The sequence below is a fragment of the Amyelois transitella genome, chromosome 23 (genome assembly GCF_032362555.1).
Source record: "Amyelois transitella isolate CPQ chromosome 23, ilAmyTran1.1, whole genome shotgun sequence".
NCBI lineage: Eukaryota > Metazoa > Arthropoda > Insecta > Lepidoptera > Pyralidae > Amyelois > Amyelois transitella.
This window is the reverse complement of record NC_083526.1, coordinates 552,929-580,422: the sequence shown is the minus strand read 5'-3', so window position 1 is coordinate 580,422 and position 27,494 is coordinate 552,929. Positions and strand designations below refer to the sequence as shown.

The 27,494-nt window shown below is 38.8% G+C and overlaps 2 protein-coding genes across 2 annotated transcripts in view; one reads left to right on the top strand and one right to left on the bottom strand.

Annotated features, from left to right (window-relative positions):
• Positions 1-308: 308 nt before the first annotated feature.
• LOC106139995 (shootin-1) lies at positions 309-18,120 on the bottom strand. The gene is made up of 9 exons (XM_060951064.1): positions 17,550-18,120; positions 13,845-14,031; positions 9,968-10,098; positions 8,640-8,788; positions 6,946-7,103; positions 5,657-5,840; positions 2,426-2,642; positions 1,226-1,456; positions 309-891 (listed from the first exon to the last, which is right to left on the bottom strand). The coding sequence occupies exons 1-9, from the start codon at positions 17,812-17,814 to the stop codon at positions 710-712; spliced, it is 1,704 nt and encodes a 567-aa protein (XP_060807047.1). The 5' UTR covers positions 17,815-18,120; the 3' UTR covers positions 309-709.
• Positions 15,855-27,494, top strand: part of LOC106140005 (protein Skeletor, isoforms B/C) — a 60,872-nt gene continuing 49,232 nt past the window's right edge. Inside the window, exon 1 of the mRNA XM_060951062.1 lies at positions 15,855-16,082. The gene's annotated coding sequence lies outside the window, so the exon portion shown is untranslated. The remainder of the gene's footprint in view (positions 16,083-27,494) is intronic.

The window sequence follows — 27,494 nt, the reverse complement described above, 5'->3', positions numbered from 1 at the left end:
ATAAAAAGGAACGTGTCAAAATGCATATCTTCGAGTATATACTGGTAACACTGAGTAACGGGATTTCTCGTTGTTGCATTACCTGTTAAAGAAAAAAAAACAATATTTTTATTTAAGTATATTATTATTAATACATTATAATTCTGCCGTGTGGTTTCCGGTAGTAATATAAAATAGAGTAGGACCACTCCATCTCTTTCCTATGGATGTAGTAGGTAAAAAGCGACTAAGGGATAGACTTATAAACTTGGGATTCCTTTTTAGACGATGGGCTAGCAGCCTGTCACTATTTGAGTCTCAATTCTATCATCAAACCAAAAAGTTGACCGTGGCCTATCAATACTGTTGGCTCTGTCTACCTCGTAAGGGATATAGACGTGATTATATGTATGTGTGGTTGTATATAATAGTGACAAGTTGCTAGCCCATCGCCTAAAAAATCCAAAGTTTATAAGCCTATCCCTTAATTGTCTTTAACGACATAGTTTGAAATGTTATACAAACTCTTTCTTGTTATGTTCTTGTTTATCTGTGGCGCGGCGTCCCATGCGCGCGCATCTTGAAAATATATGGATTCGTGTCCAAGCTATCCTGTGGTTTTATTGCATGATTATTTATAAATATCTATAAATATATCACTTATTTTTTATTTTATTTATTGGTGACCTAAACCACACGGCCACGAAACCTGTTCATATTCACCCTAAAGTCAAGATTCCCCCACTCTGACGCTGGTCCTCCTCTTCCTGAGGGTGCCGAGGATCGCCAGCATTTCCTTCACGGCCTCCGGCTGCTCCTCTTTAGGCTTCTTCTCCAGGGTTTGCTCGCGGGACTTCAGTTGGAATTTACCGCCTTTTATCTGATCCACAATGGCGTCAATTGCGCCGCCGGCTGTAAATAATTTAAATTAATTAATTGATTCGTTCATTTATATAATCACGTCTATATCCCTTGCAGGACTGATAGGCCACGTTCAGCTGTTAGGCTTGATGATATAATTGAGATTCAAATAGTGACAGGTTGCTAGCTTGTAGGTGGCGCTAAATTCGGCGCTTTTTGTAGGTGGCGCTAAATTCGTCGCTTTTTTTAAGTGGTTCTTATTTCGTCGCTTTTTTTGTTAGACTACGTTAAAATCCTTCGCTTTAAGTAGATGGCGACTAAAGTCACGCGGGCGAAGCTGCGGGTGAATACTAGTAATGTTTCAGTTATTCAATGACGACATTACCTTCACTCTGTTGTTTAGCTCTCTTCAGCGTCCCTTGTTTTCCCGCCAACATTTTGCTCAAATCCTCCTCACACGACGACGCGAACACCGCCGGGGGAGGAGGAGGAGGTGGTGGGGGAGGGGGAGGCGGGGGGACGCTGCTGGGGGGCGGGGGCGGGGGAGGGATGCTTGGGGGAGGGGTAGGTGGAGGGGAGGGAGGTTTGGGAGTCGGTGCCGGTTGGGCTTCCTCTACTGAAATGGTAAGTATAATTATGTGATATAAACACACACACATACATATAGACACACATAGTCACGTCTATATCCCTATTAACTATGATATCATTACATTTAAAATGCATCATTAATTAATGATAACATCTTCTGTAGTTCCTCCTCGGATGATGCAAGTAAAACTTGGTCATCGGCATTACAAGAGGCATTTTATACATACACATACATATGGTCAGTTGGTCACGTCTATATCCCTTGCGGGGTACACAGAGCCAACAGTCTCGAAAAGACTGAATGGCCACGTTCAGCTATTTGGCTTAACGATAGAATTGATATTCAAATAGGGACAGGTTGCTAGCCTATCGCCTAAAAAGAATCCCAAGTTTTGAAGCCTATCCCTTAGTCGCCTTTTACGACATCCATGGGAAAGAGGTGGAGTGGTCCTATTCTTGTTTGTATTGGTGCCGGGAACCACACGGCCATTATGCAGGCATTTTTTGGTTAACTCATTCATTCACAATCCGCATTCAACATCTTTCAAATCATTCAAACATTTGTCCATGAATAGATTGAATAGCCAAGGTGACGCTACACGTACTTGTCTAACACCATTCTGGATATCAAACAAAGAAAACGAAAGCTAAAACAATATTAGTAAATTGACGTCCGATGAAAATGCTGCAGTGTAGTTTGTTCCGCCGCTTCTTCTACACATGCGCTTTGGAAACGTCAGTAGTTATAATTAGATTTAAGTGATGTGACGTCAATAAATGATACCTTGTATCCAATTTTGAAAATAAATCTATTCTATTCTGTACCCTAAAACTGTATCTTAAGTGTACCCTAAAATGTACCCTAGAGTGTACCCGAAAGTGAACCCTAGACTGTACCCTCAATCCATATCCAATATTGAAAATAAATAATTATAAAAAAGAAAATCTAGAAGATATTCTATAATAATGTACGAGTATTAGCTATAAATCTCACCAATCTTGTCATCTCTCTTCCCCTCTCCGCCGTTCTCGAAGTAATGTATCCTGGACATGAGGTTCCCCCTCCTCGGCCTGCCCAGCTCCAGCTCGGCCAGCCTCCCCTCGGCCGCCTCCGCCCTCTCCGTCGCCCGCCTCGCGTCCTCCTCAGCGAGGCGGATCTTCTCCTCCCAGAGGAGAATGTCGGTGTCTTCGTGTTTTTCAGCTAGTTTTAGCTGCGGGTAAGAGGGAAAGAATGCGGTTGAATTGAGAACCTACTCCTTAACTGATGAAGATATTTAGTATTCCTTTATGTGTACCTGTGTCTATATACATATATATGTATATATATATATATATATATATATGGTTGGACCGATAAGTCCCTTCTTTTCATTATTATTTTTATTTACCAATATTTTTAGGTTTTTCATTTAAGGCTAGCACCATCTAGGTAGTGGCGAGGTACCTCCTTCTAAAACCTAATGCGGAAGGCCTCTTTGGTTAGCGTCTGACTGGCCACATGAGCGATAGTGTGTTGTTTTTCTTTTAAAAACATTATGTCAAAATCTCTTATGTCGGAATCTTCCGGATTTTTCTCTTCTACGTTCTTTTAATTGATCTTCGACTGGAACTGTTAATTTATGAGTTTTATTAAGTCGTTAGTCATTATACTACTTCGATTTGTGAAGTGAACATACAGACATTTGGTGTAATCAGTATTATTCAAGGACTTTACAATAGCCGGCCGGCAAAACTTAGAAGCCTCCCAGAGCCCTGGTCAGCCTCACTGCGAGGATTTCTCCTGCACGGTGGATGTTGGTGAGTACTTTTAAACTGCCTAGTTATACGGTCGTCTAGCCTTGAATAATATCATATTTTTCCATTTCCTTTTTCTCATACTTTTCTTTTCGGTTACGCTCCCCGCAGGATAGGCCCTATTTACACGGGCTATCCAATATATATATATATATATATATATATATATCTGGAAGTGTAAAGTGTACCCTCAAGTGAACTTTTGAGTATATCCTCAAGTGTAACCTTAAGTGTAAATAAGTGTTCCCTAGAGTGTACCCTAAAGTGTATCAAAATGTACCCTACAGTATATCAAAAGAGTACTTTAAAGTGTATCAAAAGTGTACCCTAAAATGTATCAAAATGTACCCTAAAGTTTATCAAAAGTGTAACCCTAAGGTGTATCCTAAAATGTACCTCAAAGTGTACCCTGAAAAGTCCGTTTCACAAAATGTCCCTGAGGCATAATGTCGTCAAGAACAAGCACCTGCAACTCTTGCAGCTGGTCGGCGTGCCTCAGCGCCTGGCTCTCGAGCGCCAGCCTCAGGCTGTCCACCTCGGCCAGCAGCCGCGCCAGGCCCCAAAGCTGTCCCCTCACCAAGAACCCAGAACAAGCACCTGCAACTCTTGCAGCTGGTCGGCGTGCCTCAGCGCCTGGCTCTCGAGCGCCAGCCTCAGGCTGTCCACCTCGGCCAGCAGCCGCGCCAGGCCCCAAAGCTGTCCCCTCACCAAGAACCCAGAACAAGCACCTGCAACTCTTGCAGCTGGTCGGCGTGCCTCAGCGCCTGGCTCTCCAGCGCCAGCCTCAGGCTGTCCACCTCGGCCAGCAGCCGCGCCAGCCCCCAAAGCTGTCCCCTCACCAAGAACCCAGAACAAGCACCTGCAACTCTTGCAGCTGGTCGGCGTGCCTCAGCGCCTGGCTCTCGAGCGCCAGCCTCAGGCTGTCCACCTCGGCCAGCAGCCGCGCCAGGCCCCAAAGCTGTCCCCTCACCAAGAACCCAGAACAAGCACCTGCAACTCTTGCAGCTGGTCGGCGTGCCTCAGCGCCTGGCTCTCGAGCGCCAGCCTCAGGCTGTCCACCTCGGCCAGCAGCCGCGCCAGCCCCCAAAGCTGTCCCCTCACCAAGAACCCAGAACAAGCACCTGCAACTCTTGCAGCTGGTCGGCGTGCCTCAGCGCCTGGCTCTCGAGCGCCAGCCTCAGGCTGTCCACCTCGGCCAGCAGCCGCGCCAGCCCCCAAAGCTGTCCCCTCACCAAGAACCCAGAACAAGCACCTGCAACTCTTGCAGCTGGTCGGCGTGCCTCAGCGCCTGGCTCTCGAGCGCCAGCCTCAGGCTGTCCACCTCGGCCAGCAGCCGCGCCAGCCCCCAAAGCTGTCCCCTCACCAAGAACCCAGAACAAGCACCTGCAACTCTTGCAGCTGGTCGGCGTGCCTCAGCGCCTGGCTCTCGAGCGCCAGCCTCAGGCTGTCCACCTCGGCCAGCAGCCGCGCCAGCCCCCAAAGCTGTCCCCTCACCAAGAACCCAGAACAAGCACCTGCAACTCTTGCAGCTGGTCGGCGTGCCTCAGCGCCTGGCTCTCGAGCGCCAGCCTCAGGCTGTCCACCTCGGCCAGCAGCCGCGCCAGCCCCCAAAGCTGTCCCCTCACCAAGAACCCAGAACAAGCACCTGCAACTCTTGCAGCTGGTCGGCGTGCCTCAGCGCCTGGCTCTCGAGCGCCAGCCTCAGGCTGTCCACCTCGGCCAGCAGCCGCGCCAGCCCCCAAAGCTGTCCCCTCACCAAGAACCCAGAACAAGCACCTGCAACTCTTGCAGCTGGTCGGCGTGCCTCAGCGCCTGGCTCTCGAGCGCCAGCCTCAGGCTGTCCACCTCGGCCAGCAGCCGCGCCAGCCCCCAAAGCTGTCCCCTCACCAAGAACCCAGAACAAGCACCTGCAACTCTTGCAGCTGGTCGGCGTGCCTCAGCGCCTGGCTCTCGAGCGCCAGCCTCAGGCTGTCCACCTCGGCCAGCAGCCGCGCCAGCCCCCAAAGCTGTCCCCTCACCAAGAACCCAGAACAAGCACCTGCAACTCTTGCAGCTGGTCGGCGTGCCTCAGCGCCTGGCTCTCGAGCGCCAGCCTCAGGCTGTCCACCTCGGCCAGCAGCCGCGCCAGCCCCCAAAGCTGTCCCCTCACCAAGAACCCAGAACAAGCACCTGCAACTCTTGCAGCTGGTCGGCGTGCCTCAGCGCCTGGCTCTCGAGCGCCAGCCTCAGGCTGTCCACCTCGGCCAGCAGCCGCGCCAGCCCCCAAAGCTGTCCCCTCACCAAGAACCCAGAACAAGCACCTGCAACTCTTGCAGCTGGTCGGCGTGCCTCAGCGCCTGGCTCTCGAGCGCCAGCCTCAGGCTGTCCACCTCGGCCAGCAGCCGCGCCAGCCCCCAAAGCTGTCCCCTCACCAAGAACCCAGAACAAGCACCTGCAACTCTTGCAGCTGGTCGGCGTGCCTCAGCGCCTGGCTCTCGAGCGCCAGCCTCAGGCTGTCCACCTCGGCCAGCAGCCGCGCCGGCCGCCCGCCCGGCTCCAGGTCCTCCAGCAGCAGCGTGCTCTGGTGGGTGAGCACGCGCACGCGCTTCTTGGCGTCTCTGGCTTCCGATTTGTAACTGCAATGTGGGCAATTTCTATGCTATACTATGCCGTGTGGTTCCAGGGGAACTATAGAAAAAAGAATTGGACCACTCCATCTCTTTCCCGTGGATGTCGTAAAAGGCGACTAAGGGATAGGCTTACAAACTTGGGATTCTTTTTTAAGGCGATGGGCTAGCAAGCTGTCGCTATTTGAATCTCAATTCTATCATTAAACCAAATAGCTGAACGTGGCCTTTCAGTCTTTTCAGGACTGTTGGCTCTGTCTATCCCGCAAGGGATATAGACGTGATTATATGTGATGTAATGTTATTATTATGCCGTTTGGTTCCCGGAAACTATAGAAAAAAAGAATAGGACCACTCCATCTCTTTCCCGTGGATGTCGTTAAAGGCGACTTAAGGATAGGCTTATTAACTTGCGACTAAGTACTAGGACTTTGTTTATTTTGAAATAAAATTATTTTTATTTTAGGACTTTGTTTGTTTGGAAATATCTTTATTGCACAGAAATTTTCACAGTAGCAAGAAAATAGTACATAGTTATAAAATAAACAAATCACTTGCAATGGCGGACTTATCCCATGAACGGATCTCTTCCAGTCAACCGGCAAACAATAAAGGAACCAGATAATTCAATAAAAAGTAGTAATATTGTTAGGTCTGTGCAAGGGTTACAGACACGATTATATGTATGTATGTATGTTGCAGTTATAAATGTGGATGAAGCGAAGGAAGTATGCAGAGATCGTGGCAAGTGGAAAGAGATAGTCTCTGCCTACCCCTCCGGGAAAGAGGCGTGATTTTATGTATGTATGTATATATGTATGTATGTATGTATGTATGCCGTGTGGTTCCCGGCACCAATATAAAAAATAATAGGACCACTCCATCTCTTTCCCGTGGATGTCGTAAAAGGCGACTAAGGGATAGGCTTACAAACTTGGGATTCTTTTTTAGGCGATGGGCTAGCAACCTGTCACTATTTGGAACTCAATACCATCATAAAGCCAAACAGCTGAACGTGGCCATTCAGTCTTCTCAAGATTGTTGGCTCCGTCTACCCCACAAGGGTTATAGACACGATTATATGTATGTATGTATGTGTCTCTGTCACACTCACGTCTCGGCCATCTCCCTGTCTCTGTCGGCGTTGTCTTTCAGCGCCGTGACCTCCTCCATGAGCATCTTGGACACGCGGTTATGCCTCTCCATCTGAACCCTCAACTCCTCCAACTCCCTCTCTTGCGCTGAACATCTCTCTTTCTCCGCTTCGAGTTCCTGTAATTGAGAAGTTTGTACAGATTTAGTAAGATAGTGTTGGATGTATAAAGACAATTACCTTGGACAAGTGTCAAAATTAAAAAGTTAATTGTTGCTTATGTCAACCGCTACGTGGCGCCACTCTTCCTTTTCCACGGTCATGTCTGTCGCGTAGATTGTTTGCTACATTCTGTAATATCTTTTCTATAAATAAAACCGAGCTGTATTTACTAAATAGTATTTATTTCTACAGATACTAGTTTTTGCCCGCGGCTTCGCCCGCGCAAATGTATTTTTGATTATAAGGATACGCCATAAAATTTCACCCATTTTCTAATCCCGTATCATGCGGGACTGTTTTAAGTGCCGTCCTGTCCCGTCACTATAATTTAATATTGTGAAGTTGACGTTGTTGAAGAAAATGCTGCAGTGCAGTTTGTTACCGCTTCTTCTGCACTGACGCCTTGGAAGCGGCAGTAAACTTAGTTTTTAAGTAATTTATTTGACGTCAACCAATGTTGTTAAACCATACGACAATTATTAAGCGATATAATAGTATCCTATAATAATGAATAAAAATTTTGAATTTGAATTTGAATTGACTTCTCGTTCTGTTCCGTCCCGTCCCAACCTGTTGTGTCCCGTCCTGCCCCGTCCAGTCCTATCCTGTCCCATCCCATCCTATTTAGTGCCATCCTGCTTTCCGCAACTGATACGTATTTTTTACTAACCAATATTTAAGATAAAGGGTGGGAACGGAGTACCGACTGCCGTGTGGTTTCCGGCAACTATAGGAAAAAGAATAGGACCACTCCCATGTCTTTCTCATGGATGTCGTTAAAGGCAAGTGAGGGATAGGCCTATAAACTTGAGATTCCTCTTGTAGGCGATGGGCTAACAACCTGTCACTGAACGTGGCCTTCTAGTCTTTTCAAGACTGTCTACCCCGTAATGGATAAAGAAGTGATCATATTTTTGTATGTACCTATCTAATATAGAACAATCTACGTTCATCTTGGTGTTCTCCTATAGGTACCATTTTTCCAAAGATGGATTTTTTACATACATACATACATATGGTCACGTCTATATCCCTTGTGAAGTAGACAGAGCCAACAGTCTTGAAAAGACTGATAGGTCACGCTCAGCTATTTGGATATATATATATATATATATTTATGGATTTTTTTGTGAATTTAATGTGATGTGGCCTTTAAAGCCAACACAGTTTAATGTTACACTAGCGACCCGCCCCGGCTTCGCACGGGTAGCAAAATTACAAATGTTATTATACATAAAAACCTTCCTCTTGAATCACTCTACCTGTTACAAAAAAACCGCATCAAAATCCGTTGCGTAATTTCAAAGATTTAAGCGTACAGACAAGCAGACTAAAATAGCGACTTTGTTTTATACATACATACATATGTTCACGTCTATATCCTTTGCGGGGTAGACAGAGCCAACAGTCTTGAAAGGACTGAATGGCCACGTTCAGCTATTTGGCTTAATGATAGAATTGTTTTATACTATGCAGTGAAGTCATGTCTCAACCTGTCCTAAAGCCACGTTGAGCTCCTGAGCCTCGAACTCCTGCAGTTTGACAGAGTTCAGCTCAGTCTGCAACTCAGCCACCTGCCGGCTGAGCTCGGAGACAGTCTGCTTCAGGAATTCCACCTCCTCATTGGCGCTGCTGTCTGAAGCTGTGTAAGGGTTAAAAAGTAATTTTAATAAATAAATATATAATAAACATATACGGGACAAATTACACTGATTGAGTTAGCCTCGAAGTAAGTTCGAGACTTGTGTTACGAGATACTAACTCAACGATACTATATTTTATAATAAATACTTATATAGATAAACATCCAAGACCCAGGCCAATCGGAGAAAGTTCGTTTCTCATCGTGCCCTGGCCGGGATTTGAACCCGGGACCCCCGGTGTCACAGACAAGCGCACTACCGCTGCGCCACAGAGGCCTATTTTAGGAAGGAAATCGTGTCATAAATTGCACATACATATATACATATGATCACGTCTATATCCCTTGCGGGGTAGACAGAGCCAACAGTCTTCAAAAAACTGGAAGGCCAATGGTGTAACCATGATCGATCCAATACGGCCTGAACTTGCCTTGCAAAGGTTGCAGAGGTCAGACGGGAGTCGCGTCGTGCAAAAACCTGACTCACCCAATCCAGGATCCATGGTCAAAGGCATAGGTACACCCTGACTCCTCTCCAGGGTGTTGAGGATGCAACCGGGTCAAAAGCCTGATGGGCTAGCAACCTGTCACTATTTGAATCACAATTCAATCTTAAAGCCAAATAGCTGAACGTGGCCTATCAGTCTTTTCAAGCCTGTTGGCTCTGTCTACCCCGCAAGGGATATAGACGTGACCATATGTATGTATGTAGCTGAACGTGTCCTATCAGTCTTTACAAGCCTGTTGGCTCTGTCTACCCCTCAAGTGATATACACGTGACCATATGTATGTATGTACCAATTTCGTAATGTAAATCCGGCTTTAATAATATTACCTGCGTCAACTTCAGAGGAGTCAGTGAGGTCAATTTCAACAGCCTTCGCCGGCAGTGCTTGTAATATGGCGGTGTTACGTCTCTGTCTACCCCGCAAGGGATATAGACGTGACCATATATATGTATGTATGTATGTAATTTCGGAATGTAAATCCGGCTTTAACAATATTACCTGCGTCAGCTTCAGAGGAGTCAGTGAGGTCGATTTCAATAGCCTTCGCTGGAAGTGCTTGTAGAATGGCGGTGCTACGTCTCTGTCTACCCCGCAAGGGATATAGACGTGACCATATATATGTATGTATGTATGTAATTTCGTAATGTAAATCCGGCTTTAACAATATTACCTGCGTCAGCTTCAGAGGAGTCAGTGAGGTCAATTTCAACAGCCTTCGCCGGCAGTGCTTGTAGTATGGCCGTGCTACGTCTCTTCAGCTGTTTGTTCTGTTTGTACCATTCTCCAGCCTGCTGCATAACCCTGGAGGTGGAAACCTTAGGTTACGAATGTAACGTACAATCATACATATAGTCACGTCTATATCCCTTGCCGGGTAGACAGAGCCAACAGTCTTGAAAAGACTAAATGGCCACGTTCAGCTATTTGGCTTAATGATAGAATTGAGATTCAAATAGTGACAGGTTGCTAGCCCATCGCCTAAAAAAGGATCACAATTTTATAAACCTATCCCTTAGTCGCCTTTTACGACATCCATGGGAAAGAGATGGAGTGGTCCTATTCTTTTTTATATTGGTTTCGGGAACCACACGGCACAAATGTAACGTCCTTATCCCTTGCCGGGTAAGATAAAGCTATAATGAAATAATTAGTACAATACAATACGTGCCGTGCGGTTCCCGGCACTAATCAAAAAAGAATAGGACCACTCCATCTCTTTCCCATGGACGTCGTTAAAGGCGACTAAGGGATAGGCTTACAAACTTGGGATTCTTTTTTTAGGCTTTGGGTTTAGCAACCTGTCACTATTTGAATCCCAATTCTATCATTAAGCCAAATAGATGAACGTGGCCATTCAGTCTTTTCAAGAATGTTGGCTCTGTCTATCCCGCAAGGGATATAGACGTGACTATATGTATGTATGTAGAGTCTTATATTATTTCTAATACTATATGTTCAGAGCACTTACATTTTCACTAAATGAATCTCAATTTTTCTACATTGAACTAACTTACAATAAGGTCCATTATAAAAACACATAATATGTATTCACATACATATTTCTATTTTTCATTCCATATTTGTAAAAACTTATAACGGCACAATAACACAAAACAGTGGGAAAAAATAGCATTCAATTTTTCTTTTAAAAAAAATTACCGAAAATTTTTTTTTCTTAAAACTTATTTAAACTTTTATAAAACACACATTTTACATTTCTTTTTAAATAATTATAATCAGCACTTTACACGTAACAATTTTCTTTTCTTTATTCAATTAAACAGCTGTCAATTTAAAGCGAACGTTAAAACTATACTGTGAAAAGATATTATCTAATACATATGGCGAAAATCATCGATTACATTAATTTTTGCATATTGGACCGGTCGCGCCAATAGATTGCTTTCTACCAGGCGACAAATGTAATAGTTTAACACGTTGTTAATGCTAATGGGATTCTAATTTTGTAGAGTTATGTAGCTATGATTATGTTTAAAATGTAAAAAAATAAATTAATTAATTTGTACAATCATGAAAAGACTGAGATTCAAATAGTGATATCATAAGTGTTTTTGTAGTGCACCATTTTATTCTAACGATGATAAAATCTATACTTATATTATAAAGCAGAGTTTGTTTGTTTGAACGCGCTAATCTCAAGAACTACTGGTCCGAATTGAAAAATTATTTTAGCGTCGAATAGACCATTTATCGATGAAGGCTTTAGGCTATATAACATCACGCTGCAACTAAAAGGAGCGAAGGAATAATGTAAAATGTAAAAATAAAACGGAAAAAATCATTCATCCTTGAGGGCTTCAACGATGCCCAAAATAACTATTCCACGCGGACGGAGTCGCGGGCACAGCTAGTGATAAAATAAGCCGCTATTATAAGGCGCAATCAGATGAGACATAAAACTGTGAGTGAAATTACTAAATCGTTACATTGTGAATGTCAAAAAACGATTTGCATGTTAATGAGGTATCAAAATAAAACTGGTTTCACGAACTCTATGGAATGGATGGTAACTGGCAGAATATTCCGCTACATTGGCACACTTAGTTACACAATGTGGCGGTTCATTTGTCTGAATAAAAAGCGTGATGCGCAGAGAGGTTCAGGTTCGAATCCTGTCGTGTGGGAATCCAATTTGACCTACGCAACGTTTCAAAATAAATAATTAAATAACAATAATATTGTTATTAAATTTAAAAAAATTAAAAATTTTTAGCAATTTTTCGGTCGTTTTTAATAAACAGGTAGAAATGTGAATATAAAATAATTAATATTCAAGTTACAAACGTGATGATGGTACGGAACCCTTAGTCGGGTGTTGTCTAGGTTTTGTGCGGGTATTCATTCCTGTAGGATTTATATCAAACAAAAAAAAAATACTTTTGTAGGTTTGTTCTCTGTGCCAAATATCTTCCAAATTCGATCAAGTAGTTTTTGAGTTTATTCGTGACAAACAAAAATACAAATCTTACTTATCTCTTTATGAAATAGACATAACATTAACTTTTGTAAAAACAGAACCGCCTCAAATCGATATCCTCCTTTTTTGAAGTCGGTTAAATGTCTAAAACTTTCTCCTGTGTGTAACAAACACATTCCCGATAACCGCATCAAAATCGGACAAACATACCTAACTAAATACATACGGGTCAAACTAAGATAACACCTATTTTTTTGAAGGCGGTTAAAAACATGACTTCTACTTATGCAGTCAAAAGCGGACCCCGGTCTCCATGAAACATGCAACCGAGACATACGAAACATACATACATATCGTCACGTCTATATATCTTGCGGGGTAGACAGAGCCAACAATCTTGAAAAGACTGAATGGCCACGTTCAGCTATTTGGCTTAATGATAGAATTGAGATTCAAATAGTGACAGGTTGCTAGCCCATCGCCCAAAAAAGAATCCCAAGTTTGCAAGCCTATCCCTTAGTCGCCTTTTACGACATCCATGGGAAAGAGATGGAGTGGTCCTATTCTTTTTTGTATTGGTGCCGGGGGACATACGATAGCGGATGGTAATAATACAAAAACACAACACAACCTTACGAGGTCGGACAAAAGAGATGTGAGAAACAAGACATGCATTTCAATGCATTCGAAATAAGTAGGTCGCTTTGTATTTCGCAATCACGTTCCACAAAACGTTGAAATATTATTTTAATTAATGCTTGCTGTGTTATTAAATTTATTTCCGTATTATCTATACTAATATTATAAAGCTGAAGAGTTTGTTTGTTTGTTTGAACGCGCTAATCTCAGGAACTACTCGAACTCGGTTCGAATTGAAAATTTTTTTTTGCGTTGAATAGACCATTTATAGAGAAAGGCTTTAGGCTATATAACATCACGCTGCAACTATAAGGAGCAAAGAAATAATGGAAAATTTAAAAAAAAGGGGAAAATTATTCATCCTTGAGGGCTTCAATAACGCCCAAAATAACTATTCCACGCGGACGAAGTCGCGGACACAGCTAGTTATTTATAAATAAATGTAAAAGTTACTCAAGAACCAATATCTTCAACATTTTAGTACTGAAACTGGTTCTGTAAATGTTATTTTTAAGTTATTTATGACCAAATCTTTTTGATACTTGATGGCTCTGTCTATTCCGTAAGGTATTTAACACGTGATGTATTACTACCCCGTGCTGCCGTGTGGTTCCCGGCATCAATAAACAAAAGAATAGGACTACTCCATCTCGTTCAAAAAGATGTCGTAAAGGCGACTAAGGGAAAGGCTAATAAACTTATTTTAGACGATGGTCTATTTGGACTATTTGATTTTCAATTCCGTAATTAAACCATACAGCAGAACGTGGCCTTTCAGTCTTTTTGAAACAGTTGGCTCTATCCACCCCGCAAAGGATAAAGACGTGTTTGTATGTATGTATGCGAACTCAAAGTTGGCATTCCCAACTAAGTACGTAACCATAAAAAAGAACCTCCCAATTTACTGTGGCTAGAAGAGAAGACCAGTGTAAAATATATGAAAGGTGTCAAGTGTTCACACAAAACTCACTTATGCATGACCCCCGCGTCGACCTCATGCTGGTTCTTCAACTGTTGGTATTCTTTGAAAAGTTTCTCAGATACATTGCGCAGTTTGTTCAGCTCCCTTTCTCTCTCCCGCAGTTCAGACTCGAGATGGTTACGCTCCTCGAATGTGATGTTGTACCTTCGTTGGAGGTCGTCATATTCACGTTTTGCTGAAACAATCATCAATTAATATGTAATGCCGTGTGGTTCCCGGCACCATTACAAAAAAGAATAGGACCACTCCATCTCTTTCCCACGGATGTCGTAAAAGGCGACTAAGGGATAGGCTTATATGTATGTATGTATGTATTGATTGATACATACTCGTACAGTATGTATGTATTGATTGATACATACATACATATGATCACGTATATATCCCTAGCGGGGTAGACAGAGACAACGGTCTTAAAAATACTAATGGGCCACATTCAGCTGTTTGGCTAAGTGATAGAATTGAGATTCAAATAGAGTCAGGTTGCTAGCCTGGCGCCTTAAGGAAGAATCCCGAGTTTATGAGCCTATCCCTTAGTCGCCTTTTACGACATCCATGAGAACGAGAAGGAGGTAAACGTCAGGAAAGAACTTGTTGTTCGCGTGAATAAAATAAAGAATATCACCATTCCATCTCGTTCTCATGGATAGTTTATAAGCCTATCCCTTAGTCGCCTTTTATGACCAAAGGCGACTAAGGGATAGGCTTATAAACTCGGAAAGAAGTATGCAGAGATCGTGGCAAGTGACGAGATGTAGTCTCTGCCTACCCCACCGGGGAAGGGGCGTGATTTTATGTAAGTATGTAAAAAACAATACTAGTACGACTAAAATAATCCAATTGCAAGGTCTCCCACAACTAACTGCCCGCCAAACTCAAATTACGACCAATTTTATCAGTGGCCTTAACTCAGCAATTATGTAGTTAGCTCAAATTATATTGAAAATATCAAGTTCGGATGTTAAAAGGTCAGAGAGAAATATTTCACTACTAAAATGTACTAGATATTGCCTGCGACTACCGTCTGACCTCCACATCCTTTGAATAGAATAGATTTATTTTCAAAATTGGAAAGATATCACTTATGCCGTGTGGTTCCCGGCACCAATAGAAAAAGAATAGGACCACTCCTTCTCGCTCCCATGGATGTCGTAAAAGGCGACTGAGGGGTAGGCTTATAAACTTGGGATTCTTCTTTTAGTCAATGGGCTAGCAACCCGTCACTATTTGAATCTCAATTCTATCTTAAAACCAAATAGCTGAACGTGGCCTATCAGTCTTTTCGAGACTGTTGGCCCTGTCTACCCCGCAAGGGATATAGACATGATTATATGTATGTATGTATCACTTATTGACGTCAAATTCGTCATTTTCAGAACCTAACCCGGATTGGATGATCATGCAAGCAGTAAACTTAGTTTTAAGTAATTTATTTGACGTCAATTAATGTTGTGAAACCAAATGATAAGACAATTGTTAAGTGATATGAAGTGTCTTATAATAAATAAATAAATATATACGGGACAAATTACACAAATTGAGTTAGCCTCGAAGTAAGTTCGAGACTTGTGTTACGAAATACCAACTCAATGATACTATATTTTATAATAAATACTTATATAGATAAACATCCAAGACCCAGACCAATCAGAAAAGTTCGTTCTCATCATGCCCTAATCGGGACTCAACCCGGGACCTCAAGTGTCACAGACAAGCCTACTACCGCTGCGTCACAGAGGCCGTCAATATTAATTATTATCCTACTAATAATATAAATCTCAATCTGAATGTTTGTTACTCTTTCACGGAAAAAGTACTGAACCGATTACGATGAAATATGTGGGTAACTAAAGACCCAGTATTACACATAGGCTACTTTTTATCCCGGAGTACCTCCCGGGATTGATAGGGTTTCCATGCAGACGAAGTCGCAGGCAGCCTCTAGTAATGGATAAAAAAAATTAATTTGAATCTAGTTGCCTGAATGTGCAGGTTTCCTGTTATGTAAGCAGGTAGTGATCTTTTAAATAAAATTCTCCCTTTGTTACACAATTGTCTTAACTTCATAAAACAGCTGTTCACTTTTTCATCATCAACCAATGTTGTGAAACCAAAAGATATGACAATTATTAAGTGATATGAAGTGTTTTGTAATAATGAATCAAAATTTTGAATTTGAATTTTGAAATTGAATGTGGTTGCCTGAATGAGCAGGTTTCCTCTCACGTAAGTAGGTAGTGATGTTTTAAATAAAATTCTCCGTTGGTTACACAATTGCCTCAACTTTATCAGGCAATACACAGCTGTTCACTTTTTGATGAAATATGATTCATTTCCTACTATTATCACATTGCATTATCACAGTTTTATTCCAATGACTTTAGTGAGATTACTAAGAAATTGATTTCACACTTACGGCAAATCAATAGTTTGTAACTGTAAACGGTTGAGGAAAAGTAATATGGTGACTAAGGGTTGAAGCACATTTGTCAAATAATAATTTCAGTCTTTTCAACCGTTGGCACTGTCTACCCTGCTAATGTTATAGATGTGATAATATGTGTGTATATGTACCAAGTGATTCATAAGTGAAAAGTCAAGGAATCACAAACCATGAATGTTTTTTTAATACAGGTTCTCGAATTCTCTGAACCAAAAGGTCCAGGTTTCGATACATGGTCAGGTCATGATAAAAAAGTTTTTTCATCATGATCATTCATTTAGTATCCCATAAAATAAATCTCGAAGTTGCTTTGGGGCTAACTCAATCTGTGTTTAATTTAACTTGTTTATATTTATTCATATTGCCAGTGTGCCAAAGAAACGTTAATATCATAAAAGACCATCTTTTACCATGTACTTACATATGTCGCAAGAGGTCACTTAAGAAAAAAAGAAAGTAGCAGGCGTAAAAGTATTTTACCTTCGCATTCACCACATAATAGATATTTTAGAACACTTACTAGATTGATTTAAGCAGTAAATGGTAGGTGTATTAAAAAGTAATATAAATATAGAGAATATCTCTGATAGTTTTGGTACACTGAAATCCAAATTTTATCTGGAAATTATAAATTTAGTTTTAACATACATAGGCACAGTTGTAAATTTATTACTTATCTGATAACTATATAAATAAATTAAGAGGCTTTTAAAAAATTGCATAAAATTGTTTATTTTCTACTTTTGTTTGTTTACTTTCTGTTTTTGACAGTCGTTACGTCAATAACAAATGACGTTCCAAAAACTGCCAAAAAATAATAAAAATAGTGCTGTGCAATCATAAAACAAAACTTGTAATGTGTAAAACGGAAATAAATAACAACCGTTATATCGATACTCAACTTCGGCTATTTAGTAAACGAACCTTTCTCCTTGATGTGGTGTATTGCGCAGTTCAATAACGGGTTTTACGACGTGGTATCAATATAAACTCAAGTTGAAACAAAGTAATGAATCATTCAAAGTTTGTCAAAGAACAAAAACTTTTTGTAAACATACCTACAATCTAGAGCTTAGGATTTAATACGTAAGCAACAGGTTATCCATCTGTCATAATCCGACAAATACGCGAATAGGATTTCTCTCGTGTTTTCATTTGCATACGAAAGTCCAAGTGGAGGGAGCATGCGCAGTTGCAGTGACAAAATGAAAAGGAAAACAAAAGGTTTTTGTTAAATAAAAATATCTTACCTTTTTCTGATTTGAGGAGATTTGACTTGTGTTTCCTCTCGGATTCTTCATATTTATTTTTCCATTTTTCCACGTATATTGAAAGTGCTATGCTGGCCTCCTTGGTGTTTTGCTGCGCGTCAGGCGGCGTCATCCTGACGGTAGTGGCTCGCGGAATCCTCGTGGCCGCGCCGGCAGGGCAGAGCGAGACAGCGCTCCTCGGGCTCTGACACTGATTGTTGCTCGACGCGATCGCAAATACATTATCACCGTTCCTTTTAATCATTTTTGCATTCGATTTTTATTATACGCGCGCGTCGAACGCTCGCATCCTCTCGGTTTCACGTATGTACACGACACGTGTAGATCAACAGGCTGGTGCGTCGGCTAAGTGCTAAATTTATTCGCAAAATAAAATGTTCTTTGTTCTTGCTATTGGGGAAGTGTGCGAAATATTGTCCACTTTTGTAACGTGTCACACGCGCTGGCACTTCAAAATGTAGGTTGATCCGTACGCGTTAAAATCCTGCACAATTAAGATAAAATAAAACATGCGTTTAACACGAGAAATAAGCCTGAGGTTTAGATTGCAACTAACATAGTAAGGTTTGCGGGTGACGGTGACATGATAATGAGAAGTTCGTCATCGTGAGTCACAGCATTTGGTGTTTACGCTTTTTGTTTACATCACATAGTTTTCTATCATATGTGTCATTAGGTTCTTTACTTAGCTGTTACGAATGTTATTAGACTTTTTGTTATCGTGTAGTTTAGTGCATGTTGTCGTTTAGAATTGTTATCTTATCAGCAAGTGTTAGTTTTATCAATAAGTACTTATCAGCATTCATTACATTCTAAATGTTCCATCAATTACCTAATAGTCTTATTTGGTTTAATTCCAAATACCTAGATAGGATTTTAAAATTATTATTTAGGTACATACTAGTTTTTGAATGACCTATAAAAATATAAATATTAAAAAAAAAATTCTTGACGTTAATTTAAGTCACAATAATAATTATAATGTAGGTACCTATCTATCGGTTTATGACGTCTTCAGTAATTTTATTACAAATGTTTTAAGAGTTTCCTTTGTAATGACTTAAGCCTATTGATATCACATCTATTTAGGTAGGTACCGATATTAGATTTTCCAACTTAATAAGATGCAAAGATCTTTTTCATGACCCTTAGCGGTAACTCACTACTTTCATTCATAAATCACTTATTAATTGAAACGTCATCAACACAACACATCTCTAAAGTCCCTAGGTACTTCAACAATAAATAAAATAACACCACACGATGCAAAAATAGCAAAAAAGAAATGTCCAACGAAGGCAATCCCGGCGTCAAAGTCCACGGCGAAAATGCACTGAACACATTTCGTCCAAGTAGGGACGGACGGATATTCTAAATATAAATCGTTTCCAGAGAAACGACCTACCAAACAGCGTCTTGTCTGCAAAGTAAACGACAAGATCACAAGGCGAGCGAGTGGGCTGCCACTAGACCCAAATGGTGTGAGTTGTAAAGTGATTTAATTGTCAGGGCAAAGCGCATTTGTCCCGTCTGGTCTCGACATCTCCGCATTTGCTTGGTCATAACGTACATTTACATTGAAATAAATAAACAAGAGTTGGAGATATTTCTGACATTAGTGTGACCATAAATGTAAAGAACTGATTTGAGATTAAACCGGCTTTAAAAGTTCAGTCAGCTTGAGATTATGGTCACTGTGGTAATGAGTTATTAACATAAATTTACATACAATAATCTGGCCACTACTAATTAGTTTCATAACTTACCATATCAGTCCAAGCCGAAGGCCCAACGTCTTTTGCCTTAAAAAGTAAAGCCACTTGCTGTTCGTATTTTTCTAGAATAGGTATATTTAACTAGCGACCCGCCCCGGCTTCGCAGGGTGCAAAATTCGGAAAAAATTATACATAAAAACCTTCCTCTTAAATCACTCTACCTGTTACAAAAAACCGCATCGAAATCCGTTGCGTAATTTTAAAGATTTAAGCATACAGACAAACAGACTAAAATAGCGACTTTGTTTTATACTATGTAGTGATAAATCAAACTATTTTTTTATTTTAATATCTTTAAATAAAAATACAGCTTAAAATAGACTAGAGAGAAAATGAAATCCAACAAAAGCTAGCAATCACAATAACTTGTCCGAGTTCACTGCATGTCGGATAGCCTTACAAAACTTTTCCATATTTAGAAAATGAGGTCAGAGGGCGATTTACCTGTGAAAGAGCATTGCCGACGGAGGTCCCGGCAAGGCAAGCCGATTACCTTACGATAGCCAACTTCATAGTGCATTGTATTCATAATGAGATACTTTGATTATATAAGAACTCTTGAAGGAGTAATGATACCATTTTTGTGGGAGAAAATATTTTTAAATAAAATAAAAGATAGCACTCGTAACTACTTAAGCAATCATACCATATTTAAAATAATTATTTTAGAAACAAGCATTAGTTCAAAATAGAACTACTTATTCGTCAAGTTACTCCTGAAGGTCTGTGCAGTACTAATATATGTAATTAATTAATCAAATCAGTCCACTAGTGAAATTATTCGTTAAATCGCTTGACATAGTTATGAATAAGAGCTGAACTCCGGAACTTGTATTACATACATACATTTAATCCCGTATTTTTTCCGTACAGGTACACAAAGCTTATAAGCTCAAACAGAATGAAAGACCACGTTCAGCTATATTGAAATTAAAGTGACACGTTGCTAGTACATCGCATAAAAGAAGATTTCCAAATTAATAAGCTTTTCCCATTCATTGATTTACAATATTCACGGGAAGAGATGCAGCTGTCAAACACTATGCTTTTTAACCACCACCAGACTAGCATGGATTTAAAAATATAAATTATGATAAAAAAAATGAGTATCTCACGCGTTCCAGGCCATTTATTACTTCCCTATACAACATCTGACTCACTCATGTTCGAATTGGCGTTATAATTTTTTTATGAATGAAAGTAATGAGATGTTGAGTCTTGAGATCGTTCACCTCTGTTCTATTTCTGTACTCTTTGTTATCCATCTTGAACTACAACGATAGAATTAGATAATGCGCAAACAAAATGTATTTTCATGCAAATAATGAACTTTTGTTCAGATAACAATTGATGACTATTAATATTTTAGTATCAGATTAAACTTTATGTATAGGTACATTTATAATAATTCTCTATCTTTTACAAGGTAGGCAGAGCTAACAGTGTCATAAAAACTGAAAATGTTTAGCTCTTGTGGAAATTAAAGTTGTAGGTAGTGAACTAAATTTTGAAATCAGATTTTAGATTGAAGATCAATTTCAATCCAAGAACATCTATAATGTATCAAAGCATGTATAAGTCGTGGTCCCTGCCTACTCCGTTGAGGAAAACACGCGTGACAGTATATATGTATGACATAAGGCCAAAAAAAGAGCGCGTCCTATTAAAAAATTCTTTCAAAATATCAACTTAAACAGTCGTTAACCAATGTAGCTTTAATTGGGTGTAATAAACCTTTAATTAAACAAATAAAAATTCGCATAGCACCAATTAAACGGTTAATAGATCAGTCAGATATAAACATCTCCCACATAAAATGTGTCACTTGTTCGTTTCTTCACTGCGTGTGGGCGCCAAGAAATTGTCAACAAGTTTATTGCAAAAGTTAAACCTTACTAGGTCTAGTAATATCTGTAGGCGTTGCTGACACTTCACATCGGTTCAGATTCTACAAATAAAATTCATTCAAGCAGGATTTATCCAAGATTGGAAAAGAAAATGAATTAAAAACTACAATTTGATTGTACTGAACTAAAGCATCACTCTTTATTTGTAGCTCGCTGTGTTATTTTTAGACAGACATATGATTACGGGGTAGGCAGAGCCAATAGTCTTAAAAAGACTGAAAGGTTGTATGGTCTAGCATAATGATGGAATTGAGATTCAAATACTTAGCAAAAGGTTGTAAGCCTAAAAGAAGAATCCACATTAAATTTCATGTATAAAATAAAAAAATTATAATAAAAAATAACTTCCCATACGAACGAAACTTAAGTATTAAAATTTTATAAATAAACACTTTAAGAAACTTGATTTATTAACTGAATCTCTTCATAAATTTCCGTTTTATTTTATCGATTTTAAAATGTAGCTAGTTTTCTAATCAAATAAGTATTTTTATGTTACCCGCTGCTACAAACTTAAGTATCCTTACTGTTCAGAATCAGCCTCAATAAGCTTTGATTGATGACAGATGCATAACTATAGTTACTAATACTTCTACTACTTTCTGGAAATTCTGGCTACTTTTTCTGGAAATTCAACGGGAAGCCATTCCATGAAATGATCAAAATTTCCAGGAAATGAAGTAGTACCGGTCAAAAGTTTCACATTAACCCAGAAAGCTTTCTGTGTAAGATAAGATACCATTAAGTAAAACAATATCTTAAGTATTCTTATTACTTTTTTGTAATTTTCATGTTGTGATTTTCACGATGTCTTTGCCATAGATGTTGTAGTTTCAGGGTAGGCAAAGCCAGCAGTCGGTCAAACTGCTGGCTCTGTCTACCCAGCAAGGGATATAGAGGATATAGAGATTATATGGATGAATGAGCGCAAAAACTGGAAATAATTTACCAAAATGATCATGGGTGAATCTAAAAATAAAAATAAATGAATCGAACTCCTTTGTAAGAAGTTTTGATTGAAATGCTTCGAGTGATGCGTGAGAGGAGTTCAAGTTATTTATAGTCGATGGACGTTTTCACGTTAATTGTTCGGGAATTCGATAAGATACTTGAAATAAAACTCTTCCTAAGTATAGGGTTCTTTAGTTGCGAATGCTAACTTTGAATTCACTCTCACACTAAAAAAAAATGAGATTCCTTTTAAAACTGAACTTCCGTTTCAAAAACGGATTCCTAAATCAAGAAATGGTGTTCTCAACCTCATATTTATAAAGACTTCAAAGATACCAACACGAAAAAAGAAAATATTTTAGTTGTAGCCACCCTAAAACTATTTTACTATTATCAATATATTATACCAAATATATCCAGAAATAACAAAAAAAAAAATCAACATTTCTAATGTAATTTTGATTATTATCCAATATGAGTTAGGTTCCCCTGTATATCTTAGTGTAATCTCTTAGTACCTACGCAAAGTAAAACAATCAACAGCCTATTTTGTGCTTTTTCCTGCTTTATTATAATTAAATTTTATAATAATTTATTATAATCAATACCGATTTTCAAATGAATACTATTTTCCTCAAATGTGTCTATATCCAGTTATTCTTTTAAATATTTTAATAATAACCTTTTAACTTGTGCTAAATGCAATTTTGCCTAACCACAGTTAACAGACAAAACAATATAACTGTTAATGTAAGAACATGTGAGTAAGCATGAATCACCCATTGACCCTGCTAGTAGAGGTCTCGTGATAACTAGACAGTTCATTTGCGTTTTTTTTTATATTAATTATATTGATATCCAACATTTATTTGTGACAAAGTAAATGAGTCATAGCAAAATATTGATTGATATTGGTATAATTAGTTAACTTCATTCAGAATATGTTTTCATCCATACAAATCCGTAATAATTGAATAAATTGTTATTTTATTGATGACTAAAAAATTAAAAAATACTGAACCTATTTTGATGAAAATATCACAGCGCCAGACTAGACCTCAGTTCTTAAGTTGTTACATACAGTTCAGTGGCTACTTTTAATACTCAAAATTTTTGTGGGAGCGAAGCCTTGACAATTAGTTTGACTTGAAAATTAGTGCTTTATTAAAAAACTTACGGCCAAATCCGTAGAAAAAAGCTAGCCAATGTCAAATGTGATACCAAACAATTCCTAACAAAAATAGGATACCTTCTTTTGAAATCCTATACCTACCTAAGTTGATAAATTTAACATGCTTATATAAAATGCATTGTATTCAATGACCTTAATCGATTTTTGATGATACAATTTGTTACCTACGATAACGATAAAGCCTTAACGATTTCAATTATCTTAAGACACTTACTAATTTCTAACTATCTAGTTATTATTTATTTAAGAGTTCCATTCAAATCGTTTAGTAGGTTGGTACCTACTTGATGTGCCAGGACTGGCAATATTGCAAATAAGTTTTATTTTGGTTGTTTAACATACATACAATCTACTTGTGTAATTTGTCCAGCATATATAAGTAATTATTTTTGTTTATTTTAAGTAATAAATCGTCGCATTTTTTTTAAAGTAAAAAGGTTAATATAAATAGAAGCATACTTACTGTTATTTTCATCATTTGAAATAAATAAATCTTAAAACATTCAATTTATTCTTGCATTAAGTATCGTTAATCTTAAATAACGTTTTTTCCCATATTATGGGTGAGTACATCACTAACATAATAATGTTTTCAAATCATTATTCTATTTTAGAGGTTTAAACAAAAACTAAACTTTACACTACTGACATCTATTGGTAGTTTCAGTAACTAAACAGACGGAGTGCAAGCACATGGGAAACGAACTTTAATGTTATTGATGTTTTGTCTTAATATAAATAGATGGCAGTAGCAACTCTTATTACAGTTTATAATGTTTACCTATTTATTTGTGATATCGTTCACGTATAATATAATTTCGTAATTTTTAAACTAGCTTTAGTTCTCTTTTTTCCCGTTACCGTGGAAATTTTACATATTTTCATCAGCCTTGGACTAGGTACATATCTAGGTATACTAAAATTACAAAAGATGTAAAGTTTAAATATGTAAGTGGGGAACCTTGTTTGTCTTGAACTGAACCGAAGATGAAAATTCTTTCAAGTTTTCCCGACAATTTAATAGGTACAATATTCATATAGAAACGAACTTTTTCTGATTGTCCTGGATCTTGGATGTTTATCTATATATTGTTATAAATCGTTGAGTTAATATCGCCTGACACAAATTTCGAATTGGCAGTAGAAAAGGCTACTTAATTTTTAATTTGTATTGTTGTCATAATTTAAATAATCATCATCATCATTTGACAATCATTTATAATCCCCATAACAGTTCAATTCAATTTGAAAAATATTTATTGAATATTATATTGTACTTACATCAATTGAATTACAATTACTGTTTATAACTAGATACAATATGAACCTTGTTGAGCTTCGCGATTTTAAATAATATGGAACGGCGAACAGGTTTACTATATCGGGTATTACATACATACATATGGCTACGTCTATATCCCTTGTGGGGTAGACAGAGCCAACACTTTTGAAAAGACTGATCGGCCACGTTCAGCTTTTAGGCTTAATTGTTGAATTGAGATTCAAATAGTGACAGGTTGCTAACCCATCGCAAAAAAAAATCGGCTATTATGATGAGTACTTATAATTATAATAATAAAAAAATGTCGTGTTATATTTGGAGTTAATATTTATATGTCGTTATAAAAAAATAATCTAAAATAAATTAAAATTATAAGATGTATTCAATAAATGAAATGATAATGTTGCAATAAAAAATAATTTCAATGATAATACGAGTATTTCTGTCGTTAACACTTAGGGACCCGCGCTTCAAAAAGCAACATAAACACCCGCAACCGGGTCCAGCGGACCCTGACAAAAAAAACTTTTTTTTTGTAAACTGCTTAATGAAAGGCGTTGGTTTCTTTTAATATCGTTAATTAAGTTAAAAAAAAACAAATATTTAATAAAAAAGAAATATTTTTTGTTTTTACTTAATCAAGTAGTCAGTAAAAAAAATATAAGTAATTTTGGCATAGTTTTATGACTGAACTTAGACTAATATTAATAAATTCTGTAACCATATATTTAAAACAAAATCTTCTTTACCTTAATATACTACTATAATGTATCTACTAAGAAAAAATATATCTAAGAGATCAATTTTTATAGGAACCAGCAAAATCTACTTTCAAAATCAACAAATTTTAGATTATAAGTTTTTGGGATAAAATCACTTTCCAACATTTCTCTGCATCAAACTAAGCCATAAAAATTTACACAAATCTGTTTCATGTGTTCTCCACAAACTGGTGTATTACATTTTACACAAAAAACATTGGTTTTTTTATCTCTATTCCAGTGACATAGACCGCAACGTACTTTACGTCCACTCGTTGGTAGGGGTGCGTTGGATGCTGCAGTTGGTTCTAATTCCGATATTATATTTCGAATACGGGTTTTGAAGTGCTGTGGAATATTAATGATAGAAATTCTTATATGTAGGTGTGGTTTAATCAAAGAAATAGCCAATGTTTTCATAAAATCTCTTCGGGTGAGATCATATGAGGTACTACGAATTAGTGAAAAAACACTTACGTAGTTAATCGCTACCGGGTCCAGCGGACCCATACACACCTTTTACGTCCGTAGCACTCACGGGCAGCACGCTAACTGACAACTTAAATCGTAATCTAACGCCTTACACTATGGCCGAAAGGTACTAAAAACGGCAACGCATATGTCGTAATTTTTAAATAAATCAACTAAATACAAGGGACTGGGTCCATTGGACCCATTAGCGAGTCCTTAAGTGTTAAAAACTCTTCCAGCATTTGCTTAATACAGGGTTCAAAGTGTAAACTAGTGTAGGTATAGTGTTAACGTTTTACGTCAACACAACTATTTCGTAATTGTATCTCTGCGGAAAAAAAAGTTGATTTTGTTTTTGTTTTTTATCGGCCTAAAATAGTTAACAGTTGCGTATTAATTCTTTTAAATTTCTTTCACGTTTGTATAATATAGTAAAAGGGAGGGGAAGCCTGGTCCGCTGCCCGTGCAATCACAACACCCCTCCGATTTGTTCCGGGGACAAGTCAGTGTGATATAAAATAGGGTTCATATTTTTTAAGTGAAGGCATGATAATCAAAAAGTCGTGGGTGCGTTTGTTACTTTTTCACGCGAAATCTGCTAGACGAATTTTAAATTATTTTTTTCATGAATGTTGAATAGCAAAATAATACTTTTTTTTTACGCCAGCGAAGCCGCGGACGAAAGTTAATAGACGAATCCTAAGTTTAAAGCCTTTCCGTTATTCGCATTTAATGACATCCTTGGGAAAGATATAGAGTGGTCCTATTCTTCTGGTAGTACGCTTTTCTCTGACTCCAAAGGTCCGCATTCGAATCCCGGCCAGGGCATGATGAGAAAAGAACTTTCTCTGATTAGCCTGGGTCTTGGATGTTTATCTATATAAGTATTTATTATAAAATATAGTGCCGTGTGGTTCCCAGCACCAACAGAAGAATAGGACCACTCCATCTCTCTCCCATGGATGTCGTAAAAGGCGACTAAGGGGTAGGCTTATAAACTTGGGATTCTTTTTTAGGCGATGGGCTACCAACCTGTCTCTATTTGAATCTCAATTCTATCATTAAGCCAAATAGCTCAGCGTGGCCTATCAGTCTTTTCAAGACTATTGGCTGTCTACCCCACGAGGGATATAGACGTGACCATATGTATGTATGTTCTTTATATTGTCAACTAGCGTCCCGACCCGGCTTCGCTTAGAATTTATAAATATAAATCTTTCTCTTGAATCACTCAATATATATAAAAAAATACAGCATCACAATCCGTTGTGAAGTTTTAAAGATCTAAGCATACATACATACAGACATAGGGGCGGACGCGGGAAGCGACTTCGCTTTTACTATGTAGGTAGTGGTACCCCCTTTTTTTCAAATGAGAACTCCCATTTACGGGTCTACACCGCGCCCTTCTTGCCATTTTGAGGGCATCATATGTAGTGCCGTGTGGTTCCCGGCACCATTAGAAAAAAGAATAGGACCACTCCATCTTTTTCCCATGGATGTCGTAAAAGGCGACTAAGGGATAGACTTAAAAACTTGGGATTCTTCTTTTAGACGATGGGCTAGCAACCTGTCACTATTTGAA